This window comes from Lepisma saccharinum, chromosome 1, assembly GCF_977018435.1.
Source record: "Lepisma saccharinum chromosome 1, izLepSacc3.1, whole genome shotgun sequence".
NCBI classification, from domain to species: domain Eukaryota; kingdom Metazoa; phylum Arthropoda; class Insecta; order Zygentoma; family Lepismatidae; genus Lepisma; species Lepisma saccharinum.
Genome location: NC_139229.1, coordinates 142,359,029 through 142,372,938, shown reverse-complemented (window position 1 = coordinate 142,372,938; position 13,910 = coordinate 142,359,029). Strand labels below are relative to the sequence as shown.

Genomic DNA, 13,910 nt, shown 5'->3' with positions numbered 1-13,910 from the left:
ATTATAATCCAATAACATCGAAACAAACACGTTGTCATCTGAGTCATTCACTCAACAGACATTTTCATTATACATACGAACCTGTATTGCAGTTACAGAATCCTATAGTAAAACTAACATTTCTGATTGATTCTCCAAAAAAGCAAAACCGCCCTTATAAACTCAACAAATCACTAATAAACAAAACAACACTAATTTGTTCTCCCAAAATAGCTCGAATTGATTCCTGTCACCAGGGAAAAATTTGGACGCATAGTGAAGTGACAGTGGTTCAAAACCGAAGCTGTCGGAGTTATTAAAACCGCCCGGTCCGATTGAAGATTTTTTTTCAGAAAAGAAGAAAAAAAAGAGAAACAATTCCCATTGGCCCTTCATTCATTTTGACGTCATAAACTGGTTTCCGACCAATAACGTTCGAGTGTCTGTCCCCGGCGACATAATTATTGTCCTGGCGCGTTGCACCTCTCTGATCCAGAATTGAAAAATCCGATTTCATCCCCTGCTTTGTGGGGGGAAGAGGGGGCGCTCTGGAGGAAAGAGGGGCAAAAAAATCAGCGATAGGGTTAATTGATGAAACGCAATTACGGAAACATTGATTCAGAAAAATGGATATTTTGGTTTCCCATTGTTTGTCACGTGATGGATACTAAAGTGATTATGGAAAGGAGACCAATATTAGGAGATTGTGTGTGTGTGCTTTTTTGATTGGATGATCTACAAGCTCTATGCTGTTGCTATGGACGCTACGTAGTTGCTATGAACAGATATGTTGATTTGCGTGCTACGGTTTCATAACCTCGCATGTCCCTACTCCTAGATAAATGCTGCGACACGTGATTCGAACACGTGTCAAATACAGGACCCGTTACACAATTACTACATGTTCGTTGTAGTCAGTGTTGACAAGTATTAGTTTCGAAGGTTTTGGTACGGTACGTTTGACTTCCTACATCCTAAAACGCCTTGATCGAGTTTGCTCAAATTCACTGCTGAATCTAAAATGTGCCCGTTATGGCCAATGCCTTCTCATAACAAAGCCTGTGCAGATTCTACCTCAGCATGCAACGTCATCATCGATAGGTCATGGATCGCAACATGATATTAGTATCACAGTTGCACGATATCACAATATTGCAATTATTTCATTTTATCCACACACAAAAACTAGGAATAATATGTTCAAACTATCTCAGTATTCCGTGACTGTGGTGCTGATATCGTTATGTGATACATGACCTACCAGTGATGACGTTGCATTCAAACAAAGAATCTCTGCATAGGCCTTGTTTTGAGAAGGCGTTGGTATGTCACGTTATTTAAAGGAGCGGAAATGAGTATTTTCTATTAACCCATTTCTAGCGTTAAATGAAAATGAAATTCAGGACTTCTGAGCACGCGAAGGGGAAATTTTAAGGAGATGGTTAAAATCCAAGCTATATCCTTGCCTAGTATGCAATCTGGCGTCCCGCAGTGCAAAGCTGGTTGTCGATAAGCGATCACTTTTGCCGTGAGCTGTACGAGAGCGTTCCTGTGCTTGCTGACACGGACAAAACACGGACGATTCAGAGATCCTATGGCGTCCTCTGTCGAAGCCATTCTGAGGTGTCGATTTCCCTGCTCTCTGCCTCGTCGCTCTCATTGGAGGGGGATGCTGGGAGGGGAGGGTTGGAGGAGGGAGGGGAGGGCCAGATGAGATTGCGGTGGGGGCGGAACCTAATGGAATTATCAGCTAACAAATGGGCAGCACACTGGTGCCGGGTAATGCCGTGTGTGCGTGTGTGGGCCTGGGAAAGCGAAAGCAGAGTTTCCCCACTTACTCCTGTTCACACACACTCTCTGATGCCATATGTGCCCGAGGTGGGTTGCACGCTTCAGTGCTGAAGTTCACGTCGTATGCCAGGAGAGGGCCTTGGGATCGAATCACGGGCAGGTCGTGATGATACCTTGTGGTAGTTCTGTCTCCAAATAGACAAAGGTGGCCTATATAACACCTCCCATCCCAATCTACATCATTGCCAAGTTTCTCGTTTCGTCGTTTCGTTTTAATTGAATCCTTGCACAAGACGACTGAGATAAACTGTTCTCGTTACTTCATGTTACTCGTTACCCCATGGACGTCTGCAAGGGGGGCAAGGGGGCCACCCCCCCGGAAAATGAAAGTCAACCAAAAATTATATATGTCACACCCATAATTTTATTTCAGCCACAATAATATGCGTTAATTATTGCACGAACATTAAAAATTTATATTGAAGCAATGTTTTTGGAGAGCGCAAATTTTGGGAAATATTCCTTGTTTGCCCCCCTGGAAAAACTACCTTGCTTGCCCTTCCCTGGAAAAATCCTGCGGAGGCCCATGACCAGCCTCTTACCATAACTAAAGTCAACACATGTCTCATAGGACTAAAAATCTCCTTACCCAGTTAAAAGTGACCTTGGTCCAGATTCAAGAGCCTCGTTAGCCTGCAAGACTGCAGTTACTGTGGTATACTACGTGGGAGTGTAGTTGACTTTTGGCTGTCTTATCAGGTCACCCCATACACACCGCTTTCGTCTCGAGTCTTGACATATTCTATACAGTACAACGGTGTCACCGCGCAAACTTTCACAGACCATAGAATCCCACAAGAGAAACAATTTATCTCAATAAAAATTTTTTCTGTTCGACGTTTTGCTTCGACACTGCGAACTCTCTAGAAACTGAATTGTATTCTGAATGTATGCAACCACGTGGCACAAGTTCACAGAGCTGCTACTAATTAACTTCGACATTACAATAAGCAAAATATATGACTCATCTATACATAATCAGGTCGATATGCACTGAATATGTCCCATAATAAAGCACATTCATTATAGGTAAACTTTTCATCATCATACCAAAGTTTCGAACAAGACGATTGTCGAATCGATTTTACAGAAATCTGTTTTCTTCTCGGTCTCGTCTCCATGGGTCTGGTGTAGTCTCAATTTTTAAAATATCCTCTTGTTATCGGTACCATTTCTACACAAAAGCAACATTGTAGTTTTCTGCAAAGTGTATAGCAGGTAGCAAACACTGAAAGAAAAACACCAATCGACTGATTCCCTGCAGTCGATGGAAAGAAATAATTCACGAGCGTCTGGACCAAACGAAATGAAAGATACGAAGCACACACAGAGAGAGAGAAAGAGAGATGAGAGAGAAGGATGAAAAGATAGTTCTGGCTGTATTCGCAAGGGGGTGGTGGAATTTTTGTGCGATCGGAATCCAAAGTGTGTGTGCGAGAGAGAGAGAGAGAGAGATGGAGGAGTGTGTACCTCCCTGAAGAGTCCCCATAAAGGTTCAATCTGAGCTGAGACCAGCAGGTCCGAGATTGAATCTCCCAGCATCCCTTGGCATTCTGGACCACGTCCGCTGTAATCTCGGACCGTATCTGCCATAAGCAGAAGCGGGAAAGGTTTCCCCCCGGACAAATAAAATTTATGGCTGATTTGACAGTTTGGCCACTCGCTCCTGTTATTTTTTCCTCCCTCTCTCTCTCTCAAACCAGAGCTTATTCCGTTGACCACTTGGGTGCTCCGCCAAGCCCTCTCTTCATCCACTCTCCTCCCTCCCCTCCTCTTCTCAACAAGCTCTGATGGTGATGGCTCTTGGGCAACCTGGGAGATGCCTGAAAGGACAAGATGGGGGTGTCCGAGGGAGGAGAAAAAATCTGAGAGACTCTAAATGGAATCATCGTGGATGGAAAAGCCAGACTCTTGGTTCTTTCCGGAGATTGAAAACCAGGGTTCAACACATGCACACCTTGGAAACTTGCAGGCGAACGAGGCTCTGGTGCCTGATATCAGTGGTTCCAACTTCATATGACTTTTGTTGGTGGAAAGATAGACAAATTTATATCGAATCCTTTTTGAATCCATAATAATAGTGTCTTGAAATTACTTTTGTACGTTATGGTTAGTAGAGAAAAGTCACGAAAACAACCATTTTTTTTTTACCCTTAACTCGGAGTACAGAAGAAATTTTCCGAAGTGGAGTACATCAATGTATGTATATATCAATTCCATGCGCAAGTATAAACTGTGTAACAATGCCTATTACAGCAATATTTTGTTTCACAAAATAGCTTTTTCACGAAAGATCTGAGGAAACTGGTTCCTGAACCGGGATACTTGTTTAAATAAGGAATTAAATTACAAAGCGACACAAATAAATATGTCATAATATTTTAATGTATTCTGTTAGAGAATAAAGCAATTCCTTTAATCAACATGAAAGAAAATGTAATCTCTTTGGACTATTTGCCTCAATGGTAATACAAAAAAGTCATTTCAGAAATCACATACCTAAAGATCATGTTCTGCACCTACACATTGAATATGAGCTCAAAGATAAGCATATGATGCACATTCACCACTGGCATCTTCAGAATACAGTCCTTTGCAAAAAAAAAAAAAAAAAAAAAACCATTCAGCATCTAGGGCATCTTCATCTGGCGAAACGGTATAGGGAACTCAATTGTTGACGTTTGTCGGTTTAAAGAACGACGTCAACAACAACAATAACCTAAAAACATCTTCACAACTAAAATAAATACATGTTCGGAATCGTTATTCTATCTACAATAACAGGTCTGATAGAACTGTAAAACTTAACTCAACCTTCCAGTATGAATAATGTAGTAAAGCTGTCACCAACGTTTGTTTCGCTGGTCGCACACTATCTTGCGAGCCTAAAGAATAAAGTTACCCTGACTGTTAACGCAAAGTAGCAGCTCTTCTCGGCTGTCAAATAGGGCTGTGGCGGTATAGGAACCCTGATTTACTTTTGCGATTTACACGTAAGTGGTGGGTGAAGCTCGTTGAGATGATCCCTCGATGGATATAAGGCCCCTGTTACACCTTCAGACATAAAAACGGATCAATCCTCGCTGTTCTTTGGTGCAAAGGGAGAGTGGCGTACCATGTTTACCCTGCAACAACAATAAAATAAAATGGGCGATGAGGGTTAAATATGCGCTATGAACACACTATATAAAGCAGTACGGCAAACCTAAAGAAAATTTTGACAAGAGGTAATTATCGACTGGTCTACGTATTATTGACGTAAAGATGTTGAGCTCATATTTCTTGTTAGAAGAAGGCGCTAAATATTGATTTAATTATTTTTCCCAGAAAACACAATAAAGTTAATGATTAATTCAGAAATATTAATATGTTATATCGTAGTTATATATGTATCCAAGAATCGTTGACAGTTTGTGTCTTGGTTAGTCTGTTAATGGTTACTGACAATCAAAATTCATTATTGTCTAAGTGAATTTTTATATGTGAACCTTTTTATTAAATAATTGGGAGAGGACAAGGACAATGGAAACCCATACTATTGGACCCAATACTACCCACTACAATCATTTCTACATGCTAAATATTGCTTAAAATACATGTTTGAGAGTACTTAATGAGTTGCGTAAAGTTCAGTGACATTTAGCTCATAGCAAACTACGGACCTCAGGAACACACGCACAATATAATGTTTACTGTGTCTGTGCACAACCGCTTGTAGTAACGAAGACACTGTTCCAGAAGTCTGCTGGGTTGTTAATACCGTACAAATAAGAAGGCAAAAATGTATGAATACATGGTGAGTCAAAAGTCAGGTTACATAGGAAGTTTCTGACTGTGAGTAAAGGAAGATGCTGACAAAAGACGAAAGGGTGGAGGTGATTTTCTTGAGTGGCCACCGCGGTCTCCAGACTTGTAACCAATGGATTTCTTTCCTTTGGGTTCATTTAAAGGCGCTTGTCTACTCAGTTAAGATCCAGAACGTCCAGCATCTGAAGGGACGCATCGTGTAATGTGCAGATATGATTATGCTGGGCGTTCTGAAAAAGGTTCTGGAGAACTGGAAACGTCGCGTGTACAAATGCATTGATGTTCAACGTGCACACATTGAAGATATACTGTAAATCCCTATGTAACTTGACTTTTGACTCACCCTGTGTAGACATTGTTATGACACAAAATCGGAACTATTTCTTCCAACCTCAAATCCCCCACACACTCTCCAACCGTTTCAATTTAAGCAACTGACTGCCGCGAAAGCATCAGTGTCACCATCAAAAACGTCGCGAACCGATCTATGCCTCTCCCCCGATTCTCAGGAAAAATAAGCCGTCTCGACAACTGCGAGAGGGACCAACGCGGCCTACAAACCATCTTCCACTCCAGCCAGTCCCGGCCACAATACTTATGAATCATTACACCGTATAAGTGGATTATGGATTATGAATCTTTAATAGACTAAGTGGATTAGGATGGGCGTTCTACGAGCTCCACTTGCAGCACGCGTCTACTTTAAAAAGCAAATGTTAGGGGACCCTCCATCCCCTCCCCCTTCCTCCCCCCAGATCTTGCTCTTTGCAGAGCTGTAACCGAACACCGGCATGGACTGGTAGGTTAATCCCGAGACACACACTACCCAGATTAAGCGCGCTAGAGACCGGCCTAACAGTGCGGTGTACCCTCTTATAGCTCCTGGTTTTGCGTAAATGCACACGCATAAAGCAAACGCAATGGTTTAAGGAACTGTGGTGTGAGGGGTGGGATTGTGCTGGAAAGGGGAGTCGGAAGGGGGAGAGATGGAAAATATCACTCGGCCTGTTATATGATTGAGTCTTTTTTTAGTCATTCATTCTCTCCGGAGTCACGTGTCGGTTATTTTTGCATCCGAGTACTAAGGGGTGTTCGAGATTAGTAGGTACAGTCGTGAACAAAATTACGTGACAACTAGCAGTAGGAAATTGTTTATACTTCGCTTTCGTACCTCGACAGGGTGGAACAAAGATTGAATTCGTTCATAGCTATAGAAGAACCAAAAATGAGCCTTCATTTTCATCTCGTTTTGGTATCGTTTTTCGCATTATGATTTTCATGTGGTTTTAAATCAGCAGTTGTCTAGTCGGCATGGTGCCTTTTCACAACGTGGGAGAAGTGAGTTTGTTTCCTAGGATTTTTCCAAAATGTAGGGCAATAGCAATGAATTCGCTCCATTTTCCCTATTAAAATGATTTTTCAGCATGGCTGCGCTAATGTGACGAACCAAAAGGTGGTGCGTATCCCACTTTAAACTGTAGGCAAAGTCTCGATTAAATATGCAAAAAGTAAACACAACACAACTCTTTCCCCTGTTCTGTCACACTCCTGACAATCTATACTAGTGTCCAAAATTAAAACAACAAACAGAAATCCTTTCCTCGTGTAATTTTTTGTTGTTGATAAATTTGCCAAGTTTAACCTGTTGCTATCGTGATTTTCTTGTTGATAAATCCTGGCAGGGGTGCCCACAGGGGGATTTTATGGCGCATGTTGCGCCATCGAGATTTTTTGGGGGGGATTTTTTCCCTTCAAATAATATATTTATATCTTTTCCAAAATATATGTAAAAATTTTACACCTTAAATGCATCATATTTAATCTATTAGATGAAAAAATGGAAGTGTTTAGGGCATTATCGAAAGGGGGGGGGGGTATCGAACTCCTATATATTAGGCCTTAATTGACACGTGGGTTCTGAGGGGGATTCTGAATTAAGCTTTGGGGGGACAGTATCCAACTCTTAGATTATGGCGAGTACTTTAGTTAGAGGGGGATTGAGCATTAAATTGAGGAGGGTATCCAGTTCTTGTGTATTACTATTGTCTTAGACTGTTGCGGAAATTCCGGTGTGGGACTGAGAATTAATTTTTTGGAGGAGGCAATATCTACTCTTCAATATTAACAGTAAGTCTAAAATTGGCATGGAGATTTTGGTGGTAGGATTGATTATGAAATTTAAATGGGGAGATAGAAAGCTCTTGATAAAGTGTTAAATCTTAGATTGTCAAGGGATTTCTGTAGTGGAGAGAGAGTTCGAACATTATATTTTGGAGACTGTATTTAGCGATATGGCATCCACACGTTTTCGACCCGGAATGTGCCAAAGAAAAGCTGGAAAAGAGAAAGACTAAATATCTCGGGATCTTAAGAAAGTATTGACACCACATTAAATTAATATTCTTCAAAGCCTGCAAAGAAATGGATGTAAAAATTTTCTTGCTCGCTTCGCCCGCAATAATTTGTTGCTACGGTGTGCGTTTGGCGCTTTAATGAGATGAATATGAAGTTTTTATACTAAAGCTACATTACAAGACAAGCGATATTCTCGATTGATTGATTTGGGTCTTTAAGTCCACTTTATGCACTCTAAGGCTAATCGGGACTGAACCTACAGTTTAAAGTGGGATCCATGCGATATTTTCGATTATGATGAACCATTTTAGGGGGGGGGCTTGAGTGATGGCACCCCTGTTTAGGGAGGAGGGGCAGATCAATTACAATGTTCAGTAAAGCTAAGAAAAAGTTACTTTCGGTAGACACACTGTCATAATTAAATATTTTGTGGGAATTACGAAATGGTTTAAGGGCGGGAATAATATGATTTAGGGGGGACGCATGACATGATTTTGGGGGGATGCGCCATTGGCCTTGGGGGGTATGGGCACCCCTGAATCCTGGCACATTAAGGTTAGTTTATTTTCTATCTTAAACCAGTTGTCTATGACATCATAAGTATTACTATCACCTGATCGTATTATGTGATCAAATGGACACACGGGAAAGAATTTCCGTTTGTTGCTTTAATTTTGGACATTAGTGTAGTACAGGGGATTTAGATATACTACTAATTTAAAAGGATAAGTGAGGTATTGATGATTTTGCAAACTGAAATATGAATAGATTGATTGAGGTGTGATACATAAATGTGATATTATCATTGAGACTAAAATATTTTATCTTCTCTTTGCAGGTGAGAAGCCTCATAAGTGTTCAGTATGCGGCAAAGCGTTCAGCCAATCGTCAAATCTCATCACCCACAGCCGGAAACACACTGGGTTCAAGCCCTTCGCCTGCGACCTCTGTGGGAGGGCGTTTCAGAGGAAAGTGGACCTCAGGCGTCACAAAGAGACTCAACACACGGAGCTCCGACCGGTCACCTAAGACCATGAAGAACATCAAGTGAATCCAGGAGACGCTTACGTTTTGGCATCATTTCGGAACAATCACGAGTGAGAATTTTTTTTCCTCAGATTTTCATCCACTTCTGCGAGAAGCACGAGAATATTTGTGAGAACCTTTGTTCCTCAGTTTGTTTTTCACATCCTTCTGCAAGATCCACAAGAATATTCGTGAAAACTTTTGTTCTTCAGTTTGATTTTCACAGCCTTCATCAAGATCCACGAGAATATTCGTGAAAACTTTTGTTCCTCAGATTGGTTTATCACATCCTTCTGCAAGAACCACAAGAATATTCGTGGGAATTTTTGTTCCTCAGATTGATTCTTCACAAACTTTTGCAAGAACCACGAGAATATTCGTGAGAATTTTGTCCCTCAGATTGATTTTCACAAGCATCTGCACGAGATGCAAGAATATTCGTTGGAAATTTTGTTCCTCAGTTTGATTTACACACCCTTTTGAAAAAAAAAACACAAAAATATTCGTGAGAATTTTGTTCTTCGTGCTGCTTTTCAAGGATGAAATATCTTTGGTTCTTGAAGTTCCGAAAGTCTACATACAACACCTGTTGTTGTTCCTCCAGAAGAAAATGTCAATCAGTTTTGAGAATCTCATTGTTGCTGAACGCAGGTGTTGAAATGGTTCTGTGTATCTTGATTCATCGACAAAGAACGAGTGCCGCATTTTTTAAAACAGAGTACTGTTTTTTGTTATGTTCATTGACCAACAACTCCTCTAAAGGGCCAAGGGTTACAATAGACTTTTAAGGGCTAGAAACGACCTTGATCGATTAGTTCGAGTGCATTCTGGGATAGAACATTGTGTCACAAAGTGGCCATATCCACAGCCTAGTGTACTTCATGCATTTCCCAAGTGATAGTTGAAGAAGAAAACCTTGCAAACTGAGTGAAGTGTAGATCAAGAAGCACAGTGTTGCCAACTTGAAAAATAACAGAAACAGGAATTGAGGTTGCCAACTCTGATGCAAAATCTCTAAAAACAAACAAAGAAAACTTCAGAACGAGTTCATAAGGAAGTATCTTTCTTCCTCGCAGGAAGCTATATTTACTGTTATACTTCTTATCGTCGAATTTCAATTTTTCTCAGTGTGAAATCGTTGAAGTTGCCGTTGAGGAACGCAAACCGCTTTCTCATATTTCGTCATAAGGAAAGTGTGTAGCCTAAGTTTAAGCTTCATTACCTCTGTTGGCAAGAACTTTGCAAAGACAATGAAGACTACCTCCTATGGACTCCAAGCGTCCTCTATACCACGTAAATGAAAAGTGCAATACCTGAAAAAGGACAAGACATTGTTCTTAAAAAGATATCAAGAATGTTCTATTGAATAATTTCTCGTCAAAGGTGCATTCACTTTTATTCATTCCTCTAGTGCTAAAATAATTAAATGTTAACACATACCACGTTAGCAGGTATAAGTAAAGTACACATTACGTTTTATTGTAAATAAAAAAAGAAGCAAATCGACACTATTTGTTATAGACTTGTGCAATATTTACCAAGAAATTATTTTATTCGTTCAAGTTGTTTCTGTTATACAGGGTTTACAAAAAATGTAAATCACTTTTTAAAAAGTTTTTTTTTCCCTTAAAGTGTTCAAATTGTGTTCGAACGTGAGCCAATCTTGTCGTATACTATTTTCTTGTACCAGAACACTATGACAAAGCTTTGGCGCAATATTATATGAAAACAACTTTTATAAAAACTACCATTCTTTGATTTGAGTGTTGAATGGAGAGAAACGTATATTTCTCATTGTTTTATTCTTATCATTAATCAATAATTGCAAGGGCGCGCCAAAGAAGGAGTTACGAGGTCAAAAGCCCCACTTGCGAACATATTTTACTGAAGCAAACGGAATATTAGTCCCATTTTAATTCTTATTAAAGAATTCGAAATGTTTCTGCTGTTGATTTCTCTTAGAATATCATGCGTGTGCCTATAACGGATTGGAACTGTTGATAATGGGGTCAGAATACAGATGGCACTGTATTCCATTTGAAAATTATATTAGCTTTTATCTAAAAGCATGATACAAATCTACAAATTATAATGAAAGCCAATTTCAGTATAATACCTGAAGTAATACACATTGTTGCTGCTGTTAGTTATTTCAAATTGAACATTGTTTTCATTAAAAAGTAACACATTTGAGCACTTTACAAACACATCTTTCCAGAACTTGACCACTTTCAGAAGTGGATATTTACTTTTGAATTCTTTTCGTGGTGTATTCTATTCGTTTTGCACAGGGTGAGGAAGGGAAGAGAATCTATGCTTCAACATAAATGTGCAGTCAATTTTTCTTTCGCAAATATTTGTAAAAATAAATTGAAAAAAAAAAGACCTGCAAAACAGTATACGTCTTGGAAGTGTTAAGTACTCTAAATTATTATATTTTAAAATAACAGGGTCAAAGTTCACCGAGCTTATATTGAAAATACCCAAGATTTTTCCCTCCGATAGAATCTACCATAAAAAAAAAGTCAGCCATGTCGGATTTTATGCACGAGATTAGTTTTTCGCTTATAATTCTTATACTAGTCAACATAACATATTAATGTTTAAAAAACGCTTCCTTACATTAAAAGCAATATAACATTTTCTTATGAATCCAAACCGTATTTCATTAATTATGAACACCTAACAAATGTTAAATAATTTTAACAATACCGATTTATGAAACAAACAAAAGCACTCATGACATGTATTTTTGAGGATATATTTGAAACCGTACTTTTTCCTCTACATATATTTTTTTAAACTTATTTTATTCATTCTTCGGTTTTTGTACGAAAATTCTCTCTCTCTGTCTTTCTCGTCTCTTCTTTCTTCCTCCTGCGTTTTGTCCATTTTTCTTGAGTAAGGTGGATTAAGTTGCCTCGCTGTTACCCCTTGCAATTCACCCCCAAAGATTCTTGTGGAATACTTATGAGGATACACGCTCTTCGCACGGACAGACGTGGAAAAGAGGAGAGAGGGGAAGAAAAAATGAGGGATGGAGATGGATGAAGAGACAAGGGAGTAGATTAAGAAAGCAATTTTCGTCTCAAATATCGGTGCTCTCTGAGAATTTTACGCGCAGGAGGTCGGGGTGGGAACGGGTAGGGTTAATCACTACTGGAAAATGAAGGACACGGGGCGTACGAATTGTCACAAGCGGCACAACTTTATGAGTGGATTGAGCGAATTTTCCATGACTGGAAATAACGCGATAAGCCGCGGTAGCTCGGTCTTTAGGGCGTCTGAGAACCGGGACTTTTTCAACCTGTTCAAGCGGCTCCGGCGCCCAACCAGCGTCGTATAAAGTGGGTACCTGGAGGAAACTCTGGGGGGGGGGGTAAAGGCGACCAGGGGCGTGGTGCTGATCACATCAACCCCAGCTCGGCCAATATCAAGAAAGTGTGGGGCCCTAACCCCACACCCCCTCTACACCTCCATGGCGTGGAGCAAAGCACAGGGGAGCACTTTATTTTTTTTTTTTTTTTTTTACTTTTTTACTTTATTTTTTTAAATGCCATTTTGCCATCATTTTCTAACTGGATTTAGAAAAGTTTGCGCAGCGCGAAATAACGCGACAAAGTGTGCATTTCTGCCGCCACTTTCTATAGAGGATTTAGCGAAGTTTCAACAGTGCGAAATAACGCGAAAAAGTGTGCATCTCCATCACCACTTCTTAACATAATTTAGAATAGTTCCAGCAGCATGAAATAAAGCGAAAAATGGATCGATATCTGGAACCACTCACGAAATAAAATTGATACGTAATGCGTTTTTCTTATTCTGCCACCGCTTCCTAAGAGAACGTGCCGAAACTTTCACGGCGCGAAATAGAGAAACGAGAAATCTCCTTTTCATCTATACTTTAGTGTTAATCCTGATGTGTTTGCACGAAAAGAACTTCTGAAAGCGACAACTTCATTACGAAACACTGGTGTAGTGTATAAAAAGCTTTGCAGAAGAATGGCATTTTATAATAAAGCATCTCGTACAGCCATCTGTACGTGTTTTTCTCATAACATTTTTTTTTGTTTACCTAAGAAAACATAATTAACAAGCTGCATTAACACTTCCAAACGTTGCCTTTTCATATGCATTAACAATTTTCTTCAACCCCATAAACAAGCCAAACGAATTTCTTTGTTGTTGTTCAAGAAACAAAAAAAATTGACTTATACCAAAGAACTTGATGTTATATTGTACATGTCAAGGACGTAAATATAACATGTCACTTTTTATCTTTCTTCATTTCTTTCAAAGAACAGTGTACCTTTTGAAACAAATGTTTACTATGTTTCCACATTTCCATGATATTAATATTATAAATAAATAAATATATATATATATATGTATATACATATAAAATTACTATGTTGCATGGTTGTCATTGTTTCGTCTTTAGTCATGCCCATGCGTTATTAAAAGAAATATCATTCTGGAGGTATGTCTTGTTTATTTCTAACCCATTACTTGTTTTAGTAACCTTAGCGCTAAGGGAGTTGAGGGGAAAGGATAGTTCAGAGTTTGAAAAGCAGAGGCGTCTCCTGAACGCATGCGCAGCATACACCACATGCGTTCAGGAGACGCCTCTGTTCAAGAGTGTACATTCTCTTCAATTTTGTGGATAATAATTATGTAATTGCATATTTCTCTTTTAAACTAGCCAAACGAGTATCGGAAATTTCCACTTTTAGGAAAGTTATGCACGAAATTCACGTTACAGATTTTAATATGTTTTGGGGTATGTGAGATATTTTTACACAAAATGAAGTATTTGCGCATTTTCTCTAGTTTTCATTGGGTAATGCTCATGGTATTTGTGGGATCTTGCCAAGCAAATGCCGGTGAAATAA

The 13,910-nt window shown here is 39.5% G+C and overlaps 1 protein-coding gene across 1 annotated transcript in view; it reads left to right on the top strand.

Annotated features, from left to right (window-relative positions):
* The window catches only part of LOC146001939 (uncharacterized), a 101,320-nt gene extending 87,959 nt beyond the window's left edge, over positions 1-13,361 (top strand). Inside the window, exon 5 of the mRNA XM_083139663.1 lies at positions 8,831-13,361. Within this exon, the coding sequence (XP_082995789.1) occupies positions 8,831-9,021 (191 nt within the window). The 3' untranslated portion in view covers positions 9,022-13,361. The remainder of the gene's footprint in view (positions 1-8,830) is intronic.
* Positions 13,362-13,910: the final 549 nt, after the last annotated feature.